The 21145-nt window shown below is 41.4% G+C and overlaps 1 protein-coding gene across 3 annotated transcripts; it reads left to right on the top strand.

Moving 5' to 3' along the window:
• Window positions 1–1260: 1260 nt before the first annotated feature.
• On the top strand, window positions 1261–21136 carry kitb (KIT proto-oncogene, receptor tyrosine kinase b). 3 transcript variants are annotated; one of them, XM_063476395.1, is made up of 21 exons: window positions 1261–1437; window positions 4255–4530; window positions 4618–4902; window positions 6621–6760; window positions 7889–8057; window positions 8252–8441; window positions 8535–8650; window positions 8836–8950; window positions 9795–9982; window positions 10434–10540; window positions 11256–11382; window positions 11481–11585; window positions 12656–12766; window positions 13377–13515; window positions 13610–13674; window positions 13816–13907; window positions 16157–16279; window positions 16668–16779; window positions 16998–17097; window positions 17708–17813; window positions 17971–21136. In XM_063476395.1, the coding sequence occupies exons 1-21, from the start codon at window positions 1383–1385 to the stop codon at window positions 18112–18114; spliced, it is 2865 nt and encodes a 954-aa protein (XP_063332465.1). In that variant the 5' UTR covers window positions 1261–1382; the 3' UTR covers window positions 18115–21136. The 3 variants fall into 3 exon arrangements, with proteins under 3 accessions (XP_063332465.1, XP_063332464.1, XP_063332466.1); XM_063476394.1 differs by having other exon boundaries at window positions 13607–13674; XM_063476396.1 differs by having other exon boundaries at window positions 13607–13674; window positions 17954–18080.
• The last annotated feature ends 9 nt before the right edge of the window (window positions 21137–21145 follow it).

The raw sequence follows: 21145 nt of genomic DNA, 5'->3' as shown, positions 1-21145 counted from the left end.
TGTTTTTTAAAATGAAACCCAAAATGAAGACCACACGATTCCAGGAAAAGCTCAAATTTCATTCCCCCCCGCCCCCCAAAAAAACGCACACAGAACAAACTGTTCAGGTGGAAGCAATAAAACCCAAAAATTGTGCGTGAAAGTGGGAGAAAAGACAAAGATAGGCAGCAAAACTACAAAAGGCACACAGAGAAATTAAGAGAGGAAGCGACTAGAAGCGAGGCTTAACGGGGAGTAAAAACATGAGCAGAAACTGCACCAAAATCCAAAACCACGACCATGACTTGAACATCTGTCAGTAAGACTTCTCTTGCACAAGAAAGGCATATTTGAAGGTGCATCGTGCAAATCTCAGATTATAACATAACGAAGTCAATACACTTGATGATGTCTACAAACTTAAAGAGATTTTTTAAGAATAAGTTCACATTTTATAAATCTGTGTTAGAATAGTCAGGAGACCACACGAGCCTTCAAGCAATTCATGCTTGCTGTAATCCTTCCTGCTGTTCTCGAGCATTAAAAGATCAGTTCCTATTTCTAATGATGTTGGTGGTAAACAGTGTGTATAATTACAGCGCCCATTAAGTCAGACCTGTGTCTGTGTTCGTACTGGCATCTAAAGATCTAATGTGGAAAAGTGACCACGTCAACTTCCACCATATTCTGGTTAAAAACGTTTGCCTGACCTTGCACATGGCCAAATTAAGAGCGTTTATTGGCTCTTTCTGGGCTACAGAGTTGATTAAATCTGGGAAAAGTGAAACCGCCATAATGCTGATTAGAGTTGGGAGATGTGACACTATGAAGTGCATCACAAACTGAAAGAGCTCCTGCGGGGAAACTCCTGCCAAGCGAGAGCTGTCATCATCACAACAGGACACGCTGGCCCTGTCGAAGTGTGAGGACAGGCTGCCGCCATAATAATACTTTATTACAATGTCTGTAATATAAAAAAGAATCATGTTATTTAACAGAACAGTTGATTCTTTGTATCCCTGCGCCACCAGGACTTTTATTGATGGAAAATTTACTTATTCTTCCAAACGACTGAGTGAAGATGATTTTTATGGGGGGTTTTTTTTCCAGTAATAACAGACTCATCACCTTGGCCAGACTCCAACCAATGCGGGACAGAAAGGAGTGGCAATGATCCAGAGCAGGAGGGAGGGAGAGAGGCGCTGCACTGTGTCTTTAAGCTCCAATGAAATCCATCAGGGGGAGCCAGGCTGCTGGATCATTGTGTCCGTGCGCTCATTACGTTGGAGGAACCTGTGCCGCGTTATCACGCTGGACGAGGTCTCGTTGTTTTAGACACAGGATGGTTTTGTCTGCGCTTGAAACGCATGGAGTAGAGTGAAAGACTTGAAAATCACCCGACAATGAGGTTCCGCTGGGCTCTTTGTGCCTCGTATTTTATTTTGCTGCCACTAACCGGTAAGAAAACCACTTGCGATGTTATTTCAGCGCAGCGTGTGGATATGTTTTTTTTTCTCAGTGTTGACTTTATTGCTTTGTTATGTTTTTTTCTCCCAACTCTTTGAGTGGGTAGTTTCAAATATTCTTACGTTTTATTGCTGTTATAGTGGTGGAATTTCTTTGACGGCATCCTTAATGCTTTTCACCTTATGGTAATAATTAAAATTATTTATTTCTGTACTTTTTTCGTGCATTATTTTAGAGTCAGTGCTTCTTCAGCTCTTATTACGTCTCCCACATGTGCGACATGTGCTGCTGTCACCATTAAAGAGTCTTTTTTTGCCTTTAGAGTATAGACGTAAACAGCCGAGGAAAAACAGCGTGTATCTTTGCGCATGTTTAGCGCAACCTCCTGTCCGTTTACTGTTTTTCCGGACTGTTTCAAGTCAGTCATTTAGTGCTAAAGGTAAATGTAAAGCTCTTGCCAACCCGCCAGCTTAAGTCTACAAATCATTTGTATGCATAACTGTTTAGTGGTGCGCTGGAAATACCTTTGGCGGGCAACAAGTGTGTGTGTGTGTGTGTGTGTGTGTGTGTGTGTGTGTGTGTGTGTGTGTGTGTGTGTGTGTGTGTGTGTGTGTGTGTCCCTGTATGTGCCTGAGTGTTTTGTTTGAAGAGAATTAATTATTTATTCTACCCAAACGAAGAGGATAAGGTTGAGCATCCTACCAGAACAGCAAAAGAAACAAAGAAGAAGAAAGAGAAGAAGAAGAAGGGAAAAAAAGATACGCATCTTCTACCACAAAGCACCCGAAGCATCTTGACATCTAACAGCTCTGGATGTTAGGATCAAAGCTTTGTGTTTAGTCACATAACTGCCTCGGGTTTTGTTTTTTGTTTTTTTGTTGTTTTTTTAATACTGAAACCGTTCGCTTGTTCAAATAGTTCAAATCACTGGTTGCCAAACTCATATTCTGAGAGATGCAGCATTAAAAACATGCCCTCACACCCCGCGCAAACACAGATGTGGATATTTTGGAAGGGAGGGGGGATTCACATCCTTCTCCTTTTTGCTTTCTGAGCTCTGCTTGAGCCTGGAGGCACAGCAGTCACATGAAAATCCTGTTTTTGAAATGGCTCTTATCATGTGCAAATCTAAGGGGGGAAAAAAGAGAGAAAGAAAGTGGGGGGAGATGGGGGAAAGGGAGAGTTGACTGGTGGAGCTTAAACTAAAATGTCAGCTGGGTTTACTCATCTTAAGGGAATAGGTTTAGGGACCTTGATGCATGATTACTCAGCGGCTGTATAACTCATAATTATTGATCCTCCAATTGAGCTGTCGTGGTTAGATAGCACTCTCTCTTCAGGGAGTCTCTGTCAATCATGCCATCCTGTTTAACCACCACACTGGGCACTCTGATCTTAAACGATCAATCAACAGAAAAATAACAGCAATTATTTTGATATTTTGAGTCCTAGTCAAGCCAGGATACTGTGCTGCTTTCTTACAGCATTTCAGCTATGAGGAATTGTTTGCTTTTTAGTCTCATGTGGTAGTATTTTTAGATCTCTGGAGTGGCAGTCTGCTAACACAACAAACAGAAAATGCTGTTTTTTGTTACAACATGTACTTCAGGATTTCTGATTCCTGGTGGCTATTTTCACAATTTTCTGACCCTTTAGAAACCAAGCTATTAATGGAATAATCAGAAACAAAATCTACATCAGCTTTAATCTGTACACCTGTTCACCTGCTTGTTAATGCAGATACCTAATTAAATAATCACTTGGCAGCAGCTCACTGCATTTTGGCGTGTAGCAGCGATCGAGACAATCTGCTTAATTTGAAACAGAGTATGAGAATGGGGAAGGACAGCGGTGTAAGTGATTTGGACCTGGCGTGGTTGTTGGTGCCAGACGGTCTGGTCTGAGTGTTTCAGAAACTGCTGATCTACTGGAATTTTCTCTGCGAATGCCTTGTTGATGCCAGAGGTCAGATGAGAATGGCCAGACTGCTTTGAGCTAAGGGAACAGTAAGTCACATAACTGTTTGTTAGAACTCTTGTATGCAGAAGATCATCTCCGATTGCATAAGATATTAAACCTTGAAGCAGAGGGACTACAGCAGAAGACCACGCCGGGTGCCATTGCTGTCAGCTAAGAACAGGAAACTGTGGCTACAATCCACAGGCTAATTAAACTTGACATTAGAAGATTGGTAAAATGTTGTTGGGTCCGATCAGAATAAATTTCTGCAGACTCAGATTTCAGGATCAGAATTTTACATAAAACAGCATGAATGCATACATCCATCCCACCTTGTATCAATAGTTATGACAGCAGTTCACCCGTCTTCTAATTGCTGCTCCTATAAAGCTAAAGCAATCTCAAACCGTTCACTGTACTTAAATGGCCTCCATAGTCACCAGATAGCAATCCAATAGAGCACCTTTGGGATTTGGTGGAACAGCAAATTTATACCATGCATGTGTAGCTGACAAATCTGCAGCAACCGTGTGATGCTATCATTTCAACATGGACCAGAATCTCTGAGGAACGCTTCCAGCACCTTGCTGAATCTGTACCAAAACCAATGAAAGCAGTTTTAAATGGGGCTATATGTTGAAAAATGGTTAGATTAAGAACAACATCTCCGCTATGTCTTCACTGTTTTTTTTTTCAGAGGTTGTATTTAATTATATAATGTATATTAATACACCTGAAAGCAGCAGCATTTCTTTTCCTTCTGGTGTGAATTTTTATCCAAGCTGAACCCATTCAAAATTAGCAACAGGTCCACCATCCATCATCCTTAATGTTCTTCCTCTCTACCAGTGTGGTCAGAGCCACTCATCTCCCCCAGTGGGCCTCACATCGTAGTTCCCAAGAAGGGGAAGCTAGAGCTGCGCTGCTATGACAATGCCACAACGTCTGGCGCCCCGCCCAGGTTAAGGTGGTACAGGGACAAGTCTCGCAAGCTGGATGGAGAGGTGCAGGAGGGCAACGTGGCTTTTGTCAGGCTATCAGCCGCCCAGCTTAACCACATGGGTCGCTATATATGTGTGAATAACATCACACTGGAACAGAGCTCTATCTACGTATACGTGAAAGGTGGGTGTTTAACAAGGGGGGGATGACATTTGGATGTTTGTCTTCACAACATTAATCCAAATCTTTACCTGTGTGTCATCTCCCTAGACCCCTACAATGCTTTCCTGCACATCATGATAAACATCAAACTGGTGCGAGAAGGCGATAGCTGCACAATTCCCTGCCTTGTTACTGACCCTGAGGTCACCCACCTGGGTTTGGAGACCTGTGATGGACGACCTCTGCCCTCTGGTATGAGATATAAGAGTGACCTCCAGGAAGGCATCACCATCAACAACATTCAGAAGGAATACGATGGCTGCTACGTATGTGTGGGACTTCTTCACAGAGTCAAAGTGATGTCAAGTAAATACAATCTGGAAGTACGACTCGGTAAGTAAAAGTCAAAAAGCGATATGTATTATTCGTGTTTCCTGAAATTACCATTCATGTTAATGAGAGATTAGTCACTTTTGTCCAGAGTAATTAATTACTGGTGATATATCCCCTTCAGTGTGCATATATAGAAAATATAAGGTCTTGTTACAGAACAGAGCAGGCATCAGTGACAACAGGCAGGAGCCTAATTAAGTCAGACACAGCTTGAAAAAGAGGACTGAGGAAGGAAGTGGGATTCAAAGCAGCTGGAAGATGTCCAGCAGCTGCCTGATGTATGGAAGAGTATCAGCTGAGCCATCAGCTGATGTGGGCTGGCACTCAGATGTTGTTGTTATCACCTAATCTATCCGGATTGTGATCGGAGCTTGACTTTTGCAGCGTGCCTAAATGAACAGCATGTTTAAGTTGTTTCATGGGTGTTAATGAAGCTAAATGTGGAGGAAGAAAACAATGGGTTTACTGCCACATTAATATTTCTCTTCATGCCTGAAATACAAAAACATCCATCTATGAGCAGCTGCTGAGAGCACAGAAGCATCTTTAGAGGAACTGTTTGAATTAGGAAAAGGGAAAACTGCAAAGTCACTAGCAGACGATGGTGAAGTGGAAAAACGTCCATACTTTACCCGTAATTAGTAATTGGAAGTTAAAACCACAGCATTTGCTTTCACTGATGCCTCTAAAAGCATAATGGCATGTCATTAGTTCTGCAAGAATTTGGTTTGATGCAAACTGAAGGATTTTAATTCATGAAATCATCAGTCAATAGCTGCCTAGACTTTGGCAGACTCAATATCACAAATAAGCGAAATTGTAGCATCGTAAAAAGCCAAAGCATGAGCAGATGCAATAAGCATTCATCCTATGGGAAATCCATCCAGTCTTGGTTAAGACTGGAACATGATAGCGGACCAACACTGGCAAATGCAGAGCAGCTAGCATGGCTAATAATAGACAGTCCAAAAGCCTTCTGTTCACTTTCTTTTTTAGCCACAAAGCGATATTACATTTTTACAAGCTACGTGCATCATAATAAAATAAAATCGACCATAGATACAATTTAAGTTTGTGCTTCTGTCCTCTGCATTACATCAGCACTCTTTATGCGGACAAGCTGAGGGGCAGTACGGCATGGTGTCCTTTTGAATGATGGGAAGAGGGAGAAAGAGAGAAGTACGTTGAGGAAGGGAGGAGCCGAGGGATTTGATTCCCCCAGTGAACAAAGCTCTGTAACAGAGCATGAAGGCTGTGTTTGGGTTAAATAGAATTAGTCCAGCGCAAACACAGCAACCGAAGCGGCGTCTGCAGGCATTTAATGCTGGAAATTAATCGTCCTGCCTACGTGGGGACAAGTGTCTGCATTTGGACATGCTGCTCACGTCAGTATAAAGCTGCACAGTACAAACCGCATTAGGGTATTTTATTATGGCGTTTAAATAAGCAATTTACTTATCTTTATTACATTTTAGCACAAAACCACCACATTTTTTGTTTCAGGTCTGATGAAAAGCCGCTGTTTGGGATTCATGATTTCAGATCATACCAGTCCAGAGTTATTGCAGTGCAGCAGAATGATTTCAGGCTCACATATATCGTGCAGTTAGAAGTGTCTGTGTGACAATGCACATGTTAAAAAATGATATGATGCTGGTTTAGATGAACTCACAAATACAGCAGTTTGATACAGTTGCTTTTTGAATCCCTTGATTCAGTGCCAGAGTTACGCCCAGTGATCACGCTGTCCCAGAAAGACAAAGTCATCTTGAGGACAGGAGAACAGTTCGAGCTTACCTGCAGCTCCTCCAATGTCAACGCAGACGTCATTCTCAAGTGGGACTTCCCGTCAACAGTGGTGAGAATGATTCAGGGATTTATTTGCAGTTCTTTGTCCGGGATGGTTGGCTGCCTACTTGTCAAACAGTTTGCAACGTCCTTTAGAAATGATTTCATTTTGCACAAAGCTAACGTGGAGAAAAGTGAACTCATATCCCAAGCAATGCTTTAGAGACTTTTTGTTCAAGAAACATGTTTCCAAAAGATTTGTGATGCTGTTTAACATGTAAACAAAAAGCAGAACTATATTTTCTGTGAAGAATTATACCCAATATTTTAATATAAGTTTGAATAAAGACAAAAAAAGGAGAGAAATTTGTATAAGTTTTGGAAACAGGTCGTAACTTCGCCTACTTTCAAGGTGCACGGTGAAGAGCAAACACGTGAAGAGGCTGATGGTCCAGCAACATTTGAAGCATGAAGAGCAACTTTCTGGTTCTGCCAGCACATTTCAGCAGCCTGTTCCCGTCATCACTGACAAAGGCTATAGGCTGAAGTAACAAAGTTGTTCTTCATACTGCAAGTGTTGCTGGAGGTTCAACCTTTGACATGCAGAGGAGTGTCCAGAGGGGGGGCTGGGGTGGCAGCTTGTGAATAGCAAATAGTTACATTGTGCTTTTTATTCATATTTGACACAAATTCCACACTTTGGATATGGTTGTTACTTACAATTTGTTAGTTACCAGTATAGACATTTTATATACTAGTACGTGCCACTGCTACAGTATTGTTTGATCTGTGATTTTAACCCATTGTTAGGTGGTTGCTAGGCAACATGATGGCATCATGATGTGCTAAATGCAAAATTGAGCCTTTGTGGATATAAATGAGATGCTACTGTCATTAAATTAAAATGATACTATTATTTGAAGTGTTGCAGGCACATAAATGTTACAAATGGGTCATTTTAGTTCCTTGGTAGGTGATGTCATAACATCTGATCTAGATAAGAAACTTAAGGAGGCTAAGACGTCACTGTGTACTGAGCTTGGTCGCTCAACGTTTGATCATAGGGAGGAGGTGCTGACAGCCAGACTTTGTGTGTTACAGTAAGACTACAGTTGCTGGATTATGTAGAAAACAACAGATCTGTGTCACGTTACACCTGTAAAGCATGCCTCTTTGCCTCCTCTTTGCCACTTTGCAGCATCCTTTTGAAACACAAACTTCACACATCCTGTCCGGGGGTTTGGGTTACGAGCGTTCAACCTCACTCTTGATCCCAGCTGTTAACCAATCAGACTCAGGGACTTACCGCTGCCATGCTCACAACGAAAGAGGCCGCAGTGACGAAGCGATGGAGCTCAAAGTTTACGGTAAGAATTGGGGGCTTTATATTTATACTCAAAAATATATTTTCAATCATTTAAAGTTGCCCCAGTAATGTTACATTTATTTCTGAGACCACACATACCTGGATGTGTGCAGAATAAGAGGTCTACATAGAGGTGTCATGTTATCAACCTTTTTTTCATAAAACATATTAAACTTACACATTTCTGCTCTTCAGATCAGGGGTTCATTAAAATGTTAGTAAGTCAAAGTCCAGTCCAGGAAGAGGTTAAAGAGGGAGAGAGCCTGAGCCTAAAAGTTGAATTCGATGCCTATCCTGCACCAAGCTTCATGTCCTGGTCTTACAATGGGAAGATTCTCCACAACACCACAGAGCACGTCATCACTCTCCACCGAAACAAATACAGGTACAGTTAGTTAAAAGTGAGTACTTCAAGTAACCAGTATGCTAGTATGTCACTGTGGGTTAAAGGATTTTACAAATACACTTGTTCTATCAGATACAGCAGCAAGCTGAGACTAGTGAGGGTTCTTGGCTCCGAGGGCGGGATCTACAACTTCTCAGCCAGTCACAAAGACGCATCTGTCGATCACTCGTTTCATGTGTACGTCAACAGTAAGTAGCTCTCACATTTGTTCCTTTGGGTTGTATATTTAGAACACAGTTAGTAGCTGAAAGCTGAAATAACAATCTGTACAGAAGAGAAGCTACCACAGGTAGCCAGTATACTGGGAGTCAACAGGAGATGCTTTGTACATGTGCTTTATGCTTCATATACGACTTTCTTTTTTCTCCGTAAGGTAAGCCTGTCATTACAGCTCAGGAAGGGCCTGTTGATGGACAAGTGCGGTGCATTGCTGCAGGATACCCCGTCCCTAAGATCAGCTGGTACTTCTGTGAGCTGCCGCGCACAAGGTATCCCGGAAACGCAGCTTATATCAAGATCTTACAGAAGAGGATTAGGCCCACTGAAATTAAAATCAGAATTCTGAAAAAATGATCATGAAACAGGAAATCAGTTTGCCTTTGAAATTTGATTTATTAGTAACATATTATTAACTAAATATCTAACCAAGCCTTCAACTACATTGTGTTTTTTTAGCTCTTAAACTTTATGCCTTTTAATAAAAGTTTTAAAGCTTTTCCTATCCTAACAAACCATATACACAATATATTTCACATATTTCCGTTCTCAGGTTAGCAACTAAGATATAAATAGTGATTTGGCCCCACTGACGAGAAGCAGCTGTATTAAAGGTCCACACGAAGATATGTATACGTAAAAAAACAACAACAATTGGCTACAAATATAAATGGCTAGGTTTTAGGATTATATGAACAGAAAGGGTCATTTTATTCTATTAAAACAGAAGTAATGGAGACGATTGCTAGAAGGAGCTGCAGAAACAGCACCAGGTTTCCACTGGGTGATCTACAGCAGCTACACCACCTCTGATGTGTTTGTTGGCTGGTTCAGCTGTAACTCAGATGCAGAACTGTGCTCTAGTTTCCCAGCTATTAGACTTAAAATTGCTTTAATTTTTCCATCTTTTAAAATTTGTTTTAGACAATTTAGCAATTGATGGAAAAGCTTTTAATGCACTTACAGTAAGGAGCTGTCATCAAGTTTAGTATGTCTTACTTTTCCTACCTCTCCTGCTAGAGTGGATCCAAAGGCACTGAATCAATAAATTGATTTGTAAAGGCTGAAACCTGCTCTTACAGAGAGTGATCTTAAGCAACCTTAATGTCTCAACAGGTGTTCACAACTGCCCAATGCCACCCAGTGGGAGACCTCAGAGGTCACTGTCCTTTCAGAGTCAACCTTTGGTAGGAGTCAAGTGGAAAGCCGACTGAATGTCAGCAAAGAGTTCACTCAGTACCACACCCTGGAGTGTGTCGCTTCTACAGAGGAGGCAGAGGCCTACACCCTGTTCTCCATCAGCGGTAAGACACTGTACGGACCACAAATAGAGCTGCAAGGAGAGTAACACAGGTGAAGCGTCAGTGTCTGCGTGATGGGGATTTATCTTATATAGCGCGCCACAAATACGTTGTGTAAGAATTCAAACGGACACACAAACCCATTGACCCTTTGTCTGCACAGGCCAGGTGTGTGGTTACTGGGCACAGATTGAATGAGATTAGTGTATGCTGACTATGCAAGCTGGGATTATATGGTGTAGACTCACTAATCCTTGTCACACAAACAAACACCACTGCTGCAGCTGTCTGTTTTAACGGTAGAGGATGTCACTCCGTGTGTGTGTGTGTGTGTGTGTGTGTGTGTGTGTGTGTGTGTGTGTGTGTGTGTGTGTGTGTGTGTAACTACCAAAACTTGGCTACTTCAAAGCTCCATGAGATTTCTCACTGTGGGTTTGTTGATGTTCATTCTCAGAGCGTGTGGTCCCCCATAAACTCTTCACGCCTCTTCTAACCGGCATGGTGGCTACTGGGGTCTTACTCAGCCTCGTGTTAGTGGTGCTGCTCTATAAGTACTTGCAGGTAAGGGAAAAGGAAATAAACTGTGCATGCCTTATGATTATTGTGATTTTAAGCCCGGGTTTAAGTAGGGTCACAGATTTGACGTAAATCACAAAACTCTTTGGCCATCAGCCCCTTTCAAACCCATGAATCAGTTTCAAAGAGTATAAACATCAATCTCAAATCAGGATCATCAAGCAGCATTGACATACACTTTGCATCCCAGGAAAGTAAATGGCTTCGGGAGTTTCTGGCAAAGGGCCCATTCTCATTTACTAATGACTCATGCCTCCATCGTGTTTAGAGTACGTTAAAGTTAGAAGCATCTTTCTTTTTGCATTTGGCAGTGATGTTTTGCACGCAAGAGTGACGGTAAGTTCTTTTAATCAACATGAATGTGTCCTAATGAATTTCAGTTGAATCAGTCAACCATTTAAAGTGCAGACATGCTGTAGTTAAAGGATTTTTGACACTGCGATCACGCCTCCAGCCATTAATTTGCCCCCCTGAGCATGCTGCGCTTATTGCTCTCAGATGAGTCAGACTCCTTGAGAAGTAGCTCACGCATCTGCAGTGGGATCGTCAGGGGGAAAGTCTAGACTCGGGCTGACAACTAAAGTGCATCTTTGTAAAAAAGCAACGTGAAAGGGAATATGAGCTATACAGTCGAACACAACAAACAGTCCCGGGAAGCTGATCTGACGTCACTTTTTCTCTCCCCTCCAAACTTTAACAGAAACCAAAGTTCCAGATTCAGTGGAAGGTCATCGAGACTGTCCATGGAAACAACCATATATATATTGACCCCACCCAGCTGCCATATGACTCCAAATGGGAGTTCCCGAGGCAGAAACTGCGGTTTGGTAGGACAGTGTGTGTGAGAGTGCAAATGTGCAGCGACTGTTATCATTTTTAGAGCACGTATGAAATGTTAAAGATTGTTATTTTTGTTTATTTAAAGGTAAGACCCTGGGCTCTGGGGCGTTTGGAAAGGTAGTGAGGGCCACGGCATACGGATTGTGTTCTGCAGACGCTGTGACAACCGTCGCTGTTAAGATGCTGAAACGTAAGTCTATGTTTTCCCCATCACTGTCTCTGTGTTGTAACAATATTATATAAAGTGGTACAAAGTACTCAGTACTGTGCTTAAAGAGTGAAAACACCAAAATTCAAAGAAGTGTTTGACTGCATTCCCATGTTTAAAATTGAATGAAAAATGATGAAAAATAAATCTAACCTGGAAGTGCCAGAGATTGCAGTTCCTTAAGTGGCTCCGAAAGCAAGTCAGTGCACACAGACTCTCTGTTAAAATCCTCTATATTGGTCTCCATGGATATCTTTAATGAATACAGTGGGGCTTTTTGTTTTTTATTTTTAATAACTCATTTTGATACTTGCAAGAAGTAAAGTTAGTTATATGGAAGCTGCCTGCTCGTCCTAACCTTTGCTAATTAAAGTCAGTAAACTAGATCTCTCATTTTTGGTCTTTTGGAGCATTTTAAATGGTAAATGGTAAATGGCCTGTATTTGTATAGCGCTTTACTAGTCCCTAAGGACCCCAAAGCGCTTTACATACCCAGTCATCCACCCATTCACACACACATTCACACACTGGTGATGGCAAGCTACGTTGTAGCCACAGCCGCCCTGGGGCGCACTGACAGAGTGCGCCCCATTTTAAAGGAATTACATGACAAATATTACGGCTTGCTGTTTGGTACAGCTTGTATAAGAAGACTGTGGTTCTGTTTTTACTCCACACTAATTAGGAGGCATGTGTGTCCGAGCTACTCACCCCTACAGTCTATGGGTCCTGCTTACTGACAGAACACTCAAACGACAACAACAACATAAACAAGTTTCAGAGTAGAGACGAATACGAAGTTGTTTTTTCTCTTTTTACAATTCTTTTAATCCCCCACATTTATGTTAGATTGGAAAACACTGGGCTGAAAACCAAATAACTGTTACACCGCCACTAGTGTCACTACTGGTACTGTTTCTTCAGTATTTCTGATTGCCATTAGGCTTTTAAATATGAGAACACGACAGTCACAAAGGAATGCTTTCACTTTACGGCCTTTGATTTTGTGCTTATACGTCTTCCACTTTAATGTTGTGATGATGTCATCTCAGCCAACGCTCACTCCACGGAGAAGGAGGCGCTGATGTCTGAGCTGAAGGTTCTCATTTACCTTGGAAACCACGTTAACATCGTTAACCTGCTGGGAGCCTGCACCGTCGGAGGTGAGAGGAGTCACTACGAGCACATTTAGTTCACTCAGAATCAGATTTGCATGTGTGTTGCATGTGTGTTTTTGGATTGGTATTGTCGTATTGGGCGCATTTGTCGGGGCCACATAAACCTTACACATCTGCACTCTTGTTTTATTGTTGACTGTCATGATTTATGATTATGAATATTGTCTGGGAGACACATTTGCCGTATCCTCATGTGGTGACTCACTGCTGTACCCGGCCATTATCAGTCACTGAACAGCCCGCATCTGCCTTCGATATGAAGACGTGATTCATTTTACCTTGCCACAAATCTGCTGTGTGTGTGTTCAATATTATTTAGCTGTCTAGACCTCAGTATTGATTATAATTTAGTTAGGTTGTTTTTTTTCCACAGATGTATGTAAGCACTTATTGTGAGAGAAACAGGGAATAGTGACATTGTTTCCTCTGTTTAAACACGATCAGCTTTTAAACACCCTTGTTGTCAAGCCTCATCACTGTGTCAGAACTGCCTGTCTTTCTTTCTGGTTTTCATTGTGCTGTCATGGTTTAAAAATCAGTGACTGATGGTTGTTGTCTTTGTATTGTTTTGGTTTTTGTCCCTGTTTTCTGCCAGGACCAATTTTGGTAATCACAGAGTACTGTTGCTATGGGGACCTCCTCAACTTCCTCAGAAGGAAAAGAGAGTCCTTCCTAAACTCCAGAGCTGGGGATGGTTACTACCACAATGTCTCGAACCCAACAGAGTCCACAAGGTGCGTATGTGCAGGAATCCTTCATGGCGATGACAGCTGAAACTGGCTAGTTTCTCTACTTAGGTGTGTGTATCTGTGTGTATTTCTTTAGCAGTGAGGCTACTGGTGCAGGATATATGCCCATGCGTCCCTCTGAGAAAGAAAGGTCCTCTGAGTCAGGTACAACGTCGCTCTCTCTTTACATTTCTAATTACAATACACTGCATAACCAATAGCATACCTCCACAAAGGATGAAAATTCCCTACAAATGAATCAAAACTGGAATTCTCGCATATAACTGAAGTGCATTGTGTGCCTAGATGACATAGATGAGCTGTCCTTGGATGCTGAAGATCTCCTCAGCTTTTCCTACCAGGTGGCCAAAGGAATGGAGTACATTACTTCCAGGAATGTAAGGCTTTTACAGACTGTTAATAAACAGTATATAGACTCGTCATGGGAGAGATTTAAAAGTGCTGTTCCTAGTTCATAAATCATGGCATGGCTCAGGGCCAATATTCGTGCAGAACTTTTGCTTTCAGCTAATGGCATCATTATAGTAGGAAACCAAGGCTTTGCTGCATTTCAAACGTATACTGCACACAAGCAGATTAAACGATTAGGCGTCTCTATTTAATGCTGTCAATTCAGCAATGAAAAAAATGCCAAATGTAATGATGAAGTTACAGAGAATTTGTTCAGTTATCACATAACTGTGCATCTTCCCCCAGGCTGTGTGGAGCATTTTAGCCATTAAGGCACTGCTTTGTTTTATGCCATATTTAGATTCAAAGCACAAAGTCGACTAGGCGTATAAATCAAGTCGAGATAATGTCATATATCTGGATTGCATCTCAGGGCCAGTGTTGTCTTTGCAAACTTCTGTATTTGCTGACACACCCATACAACCATAAAACACTCAAGCTGCAAGCTGCACAATCCAAACATTGATGTTTTGCACACTGCATTAGTGCTTGCTGATTTACAGCATTTCTCACAGCGACATTCAAATAATCAGGTAGAAGCAGAACTCTTACATGCGCTACCTTGTCAATGCTAGTTACCAAAAACAGGGAAGTGCACTTGGTAGTTGTAGGACTACACAAACGTAGACGGAGCAGAAATTAAATCCTACAAGAGTGATCCGATGGACAGGAACATGACTCCAAATGATGACACGATCTGGAATTAAATGAATTAAAGTTTGAAGAAGCTCCACCTTAGTTACACACAAACTGTCAGCCTTAGACCGCTTCAATTGCTCAGACTGTACTTTTATTTATTTCTTTAATTTATGCATAGTTTATTGGCTTATTTCTACTAATTTATCCATTTGGATTGCATTCCCTACCATATTTTTTCATGATTTCAGTAGAAACATGGCTTCTGTGCCCAGGTTACCTGAACAGTTAAAAGAAAATATGACATGAATTACAAAAAAGTCCCAAAAAGTTGGGCACCATTTTGCCCCCAGTATCATCATAGGCTTTTGAATTGAGTGCTAGTGATAAGAAACTGGATGATCCCTCTCCTCTTTAGTCCACAGGACTTGGCGTCCAAGTTTTCCAAAGAGAATTTCAAATTTCGATTCATCTGCCCTCAGATCAGTTTTCCCCTTTGCCTCAGTCCACTTTAAACGAGCTTTGGCCCAGAGAAGACAGCAGGGTCTCTGTATCATGTGCATGATAGAGCTTTAACCTGTATTTGTGGAGTGCACGGTGAACTGTGTTCACAGTGCTCACGAGCCCATGGAGGGATTTCCATGACAGGATCATGCCTGTTTTAAATGTAGTGCTGCCTGAGGGCCCAAAGATCACAGGCATCCAGTTTCATATGATTTTCAGCATTGTCCATTGTGCATACAGATTTCTCCACATTCTTTGGAATTGAAGACCATTACTCTGAAATTGTTCCACAGTTTGCAGATTCATTTTTTTGCCGATTGGTGAACCTCTCCCCATCTTCATTTCATGTTACTGATCTGTTGCCATCAAATTCGAAATGAGCTAGATTTGTCTTAAATGCATTTTCTTTGTTTAAACGTTTAATATTTTTCCTATATTGTGTTGTCATTCAAATATGGACTCAAGTGATTTGCAAATGCATGCATTCTCTTTTTACATAGCAGCCCAGCTTTTTTAAAATTATGATCGTAATAACACAATTCCCCTTTTGTTGTGTAAAGAAACTGTACTCAAACACAGCTTTAACGGTGTCTTTCACCACAGCTGATTCGTTTCTCACAGACACAAACTGGTGGCAGGCCAACAGAGAGCCCAAGCTGGTGACACTTTCTCTTTGTAACATAAAGATGAAAAAAAGTGTTTTACTTCCCTCTACGATGCAATCTTAAAACCATTTTATTAACCAGTTAAACTCTTAAATAAGACAAAAGTAACTGTTTAGAATGATCCTGTAAAACGTGGCACCCGTTTACCCACACATGCTTTCTTGAATTTTGTTTGGTCATATTGAGTCATTGTTTCTCCTTCTTCTACTTCTTCTTCTTTTGTAAACACGTCAGTTCGCCTTTTGTGTTTGCCACAAGCTTTACCGGCCTCGCCTCCTTTGTAAGCGTGCCCTGTCATTCACTGCAGAAACCGGTTGCTGTGTCAATACTCATCGCTGTGTTTGTTTCTGCTGCCGCGTTTGTGTGCGCAGTGCATCCACAGGGATCTTGCAGCTAGAAACATTCTGCTGACTCACGGCAGGGTGGCGAAGATCTGCGACTTTGGCTTGGCACGAGACATTACCACCGATGCCAGCTATGTGCTCCGTGGAAACGTGAGTCTGTCTTTCCGTCTGTCAGTCTTTCGCTCCCTCCTCCTTTGTTCTTTGTTCCCGCTCCGTCTCCGCAAATCAAGACAGGAAAACTCCCACGCTCGCTTCTCTTTACTGAGTCTGAACTGCTCTATGAAACAATACATGTAGAATTTTTGTGAAGAAAGTTGGACAGCAAGCTAAAAAGGAAAAGATGAAAAGTTTGCAGTTACATTGGCCAAACAAGAAGAAAGTTCTGTTCATTTTGTACACGAAGCCATTATTTATTGAATTGTATTTTATAAAACTTTTATATAACTTTTTTCACACTGAAAATTTAGATGCTTTTTGATGGGCTATATTATATTCTTATAAATGAGGACAAGAGTTCATGGCTCTCTCCCTCCTTCAGGCTCGTCTGCCGGTCAAGTGGATGTCACCTGAGAGTATTTTTGACTGCGTCTACACGATTGAGAGTGACGTGTGGTCCTACGGCATCCTGCTCTGGGAAATATTCTCCCTCGGTAACATTTCCATTTTATGCTTTACTTTCCTTTTACTCTTTCAAATCATCATTGTCATCCATTTGACGGGGGGCTTTAGTAGAGGCTTATTAATGCTCACAAGCAGCAACATAGCTTAGGGCAGTGAATCACGCAAAGTGGTATTGATTGAGAAGCCAACAGTACCGTGCAAATCAATATTTTTTTCCTTTAAAAATAATGTAAAGTTGTTGTTGCAGGTAACAGCCCGTACCCTGGGATGCAGGTGGGATCTGCATTTTATAGGATGATTCAGGAAGGCCACAGGATGAGCAGGCCTGAGTATGCCCCCACTGAGATGTAAGTGCATGTTTGTGAGAGTGAGACTGTTTAATATACTGCCATCACAAAGGTTGCAGGAAGTCATGTTTTTTTTTACTATCAGGCGATAAACAGATTATTTTTTTCAATTAATAAAAAATGTATTTTAGGCCTTGGTCAAGCACTTACTTCATCCAAACCTTTTTCCTTGATGAAATAATCAAGGCAGAACCAACAACACCAACACTGTAGAAGCTAAAAGCAGAGAACTGTTTTATTCAAAACAAATTATCAATTCTTTGTTTTTATTTGTAACCTGGACTTCTTTTATTATAATTTTGCATGATCAATAAATAAATTATTTGGATCTAATTTATATGTTGTTTTCCATCAGTGGGTACTTGAACTAAATCAGCAGCAGTTAAGGTGTAAAAGCCAAATATGTTAAGTTTTCTCCTTCTTGGACGGTTTGGGGAGTAAAAAGTCATTTTATACAACGTGACTGATGTAATATGAGCTGTTACAGGCTATGAGCGTGTCAGCCTATAGCTTAGATGTATAATTATTAGCTAGATTGTTTTTTTGTTCTGCTGGCTGTTTCTCTGTATCCCAGACATATAAACTAATGCCAGTGTGACCTGCGGTGTAGGTATGACATGATGCTGTCCTGCTGGAACCACGATCCTCTGAAAAGGCCTTCCTTCAAAAAGCTGGTGGAGAAAACCGAGCTGCTGCTGTCAGAAAATACCAAGAATGTAAGTGCAAGAACGACTCTTAGTCTTACTTTTGTAATCTGTCTTTTTTGTTTTTCACTCATTTCCCTACATTTTGTCTCCAAAGCACAAAAATTATGTTATATGTCTTTTTTTTCTTTCTTTCTTTCGTAAAACACAAGTCTGTGTTACTCCTCAGGTGTACCTGACCCTGAGTAATGCTTCAGGTCCTCCAGAGCAGCAGAGGGCGCCGTCACGGAGACTGAGCTCAGTCTGCAGCACAACAGCCCCCAACCAACCTTTACTGCAGAACACAGCTGACGTCTTCCTGGACTATGTCTGACACACCGATTGGACACATACATAAATCCCCACCTTCCTGACCTTCCTCACCTCATACCACACAAACTACACTCCACTCTACTACAACTAACAGCTGATCATTTTAAACAAACTCTCAAATGCTGGCCTTCCTGCATCTTCCATACACACACACTCACACATACAGAAACACACACACATATAGATATTGTACATATTGAGGGCTGCACTTGGCTCTCAGCCTCTATCTACTCTTGCCCTTGCAATATTGATCTCCATGGTAGGTATTTCAGGTGCACGTCTAAATAAAGCAGACCTCAGCACTAACCGGCCATCAGATACATCACCCATCAGCAGTGGGAAGAGTCTTGGCTCACATTCAGCCTTAGATTACATCTTAAGATGCTTTGGGGAAAACAAAAGGCTGCCAGTACATGTACATACCTGCACAGGGGAGATGATAGTGAACTGATAAATAAATAAACAGAGTTGATGCTGTGACTAGAGGACCTCTTTGTATCAGACTTGTCTGCCATTTCATAGAAATATTTTTGACATTTTGGGACTTTCTTGTTGAGAGATAGATGAGAAGAATTATACCATCCTCGTGTCGCTGCATGCAAATGAGGAAATAAAGCTTAAAGACTGTAGTTTCTAGTTTAGGAGACACAATACACAGGTAATCAGCTTGTCTGGCTTGGTCCAATGGTAACAAAATCTGCACACCAGCATTTCTAAAGCTTGGACACTTGTGCAGTTGCTAAACATTGAGTAAAAGATATGTAAGATAGTAGAATAGCCCCTGAGCTGCATGCCTGTGGTAGTTTTGCCTTTTTAGAGTGTACAGCTTTGAGATGTGCTTACGTAACTGTCACCATGCTGCTGTTGTAGGTGTTGAATGGTGTGGTTCATAGAAATTATCAGTCTGTGCAGTCTTTAACTCGTCTCCGTATGTTCTTTATGGCTGTCTATCAGTATTTACCAGTGAAAGCCGATAAAACCAATCAGTTGAACTACAAGTTTGTCTTAAAGACGTTAAGGCCTATAAGAATTTGGCCCAAGAAACAAGGCATCTAACCAGATACTTGCTTTGGATGGCATCACTTACTTTGGCCTTCAGTATTAATGTGATCTAAGATAGATATTTTAACACAGACATTGAAGAAATGTTTAGGAGTGCCTTCTCTAATCTGCACAAGATTGTCAAAGTTAGGAGACCCTGCCTTAGAGGGATGCTGAAAAACTAGTCCACACATTTGCTAATTCTAGTCTGGACTAATATATAATTGCAATATATGCCTAAAAAAAGCATCCACTTGATCAGAATTCCTGGAGGAAGGAACTTAAAACAAGATCCGTGGAACCAACTCCTACTATGTGTTTGGTTGGCTGACGCCATCTCTGCCATTAAGATTAGACTAAAATGATACAGCTTATATTAAAGGCTACCATTAGAAGTGCCTTCTCATTCTCTGTGACTCCAATGCAATGTGAGCAAAGATGATGGCACTGCAGCACTCATTACAAGTTGCCATGGTAGTTAATGAAGTCTCAGTAATGGATTTTTGCACATTAGAGGTACCAGATTGTACAGAAGCTATTTGGTGGCTTCTAGCTGGTATTCAGTGGTGACTTGGGGCAGATCCTTCTTATGAGACATGGTAGCTGCACTGTGATGGCGCTTGAAGAGCTTAATCTTGTGGAGGAATGTTGGGATTGAAGAAGATTTTTGACAAATTCCTGCTGGACATCGGTGAGGGAAAGATTCTTGTTTTTCTAGAGGTTGATTCTGCTGTTGAACTCACTGGGGAGAGATGAGGTCATTCAGAGCAACACTGCCAACCCAGAGTGGCTCGGTGCCTGAAGAACTCTGACAAAGATCCCTCCAGGAGTTTTTGCTGCTTGTGTGGACACTGGAGCGTGAGCATCATTTGTATCCTTCCTGAAGTTTCTACATACCCTCTGCCTATCCGGAAATACCTCTGCATTACAGAGTAATGTAGGAATCATATGATTTAGAAACCAGGACACTGCCATTGTTTAAGGTATTCCATCAATCACATGCTGCCCCATCCGCTGGCTACACACATGCCGAGCCCGTCTGACCCATTTCCTTTCCTTCTTTCACAAAACCAAGAATAGGTCTCAGGGTTCTTCCATGGTCGCCCGTGGTGGCGCTGGAGGGTTGAAATGGAGAACATGTCATGAAAGGGAGTAAAGGAGAAGCGTGAGGAGCACACAGCCTCGTGTTGCTGCTGTGTTTAGGAGGCATAGCCTTTCAATCCAGACATCTTGCTTAAAAAGTTCTGCTTATGAGGGCAGACTGGATGTTGGAAAGGTTAATTGTTCTTATGTCACTCAGCAAAAATATTTTCCCAAAATGTCAAATCCTAACACCTTAAAACTTGTTTTCAGCAGGCCTTTAAATGAACATGTTTCTCTAAGGTAGTACAAAGTGTCTTTGAAGAGGAAACAAAAAAAAGAAGAGAAGCCATAGCAGAGTGGCATGCAAGCGATAATTCCTAATGAAAAAGATAAAGCCATAAAAGTTACATAAACACGAATTTCCACCTGTGCGTTGTAGCTTTGAAAACTGTGACTTATAAACAACAATTGCTGTATGTTTTTATGGATAACTTTAGTCTCTTTAGCAAAGCCACTGTGGCCAAGGATTTAGGACTGATTGTGTGCTTTTTACTGTATGTCAAACCTGTATGCAATGTAAATATCTTAGAGATGTGCCTTTAGACTTTTTTTTTTAAGTGAATGCATTTGTTTGTGACAGTTATTGGTGAGAGAGCAGAAAAATGTTTCTGCACTCTGGCTTTCGGGTTCTTGCAGTTTTGATACAGTTGGTTGACTTGTAATAATAAAGAATGTACCTGTGATGGTCAAACTAACTGCAATAATTCTTTTATTGTTTTCTGTGAAACAACATGGAGTCGTAAAAGAAACTCATGGTTTGCCTCAATGTTGCCTCAGGTTGCCAACATGGTCCAACCATCAGGTGTCGCACGATGCTTCTTGATGAAAGGTTGGCACCCCTGTTCCAT

This window comes from Pelmatolapia mariae, linkage group LG6 (assembly GCF_036321145.2).
Source record: "Pelmatolapia mariae isolate MD_Pm_ZW linkage group LG6, Pm_UMD_F_2, whole genome shotgun sequence".
Lineage (NCBI taxonomy): Eukaryota > Metazoa > Chordata > Actinopteri > Cichliformes > Cichlidae > Pelmatolapia > Pelmatolapia mariae.
The sequence above is the reverse complement of the archived record's forward strand: the minus strand, read 5'-3'. Positions and strand labels throughout refer to the sequence as shown.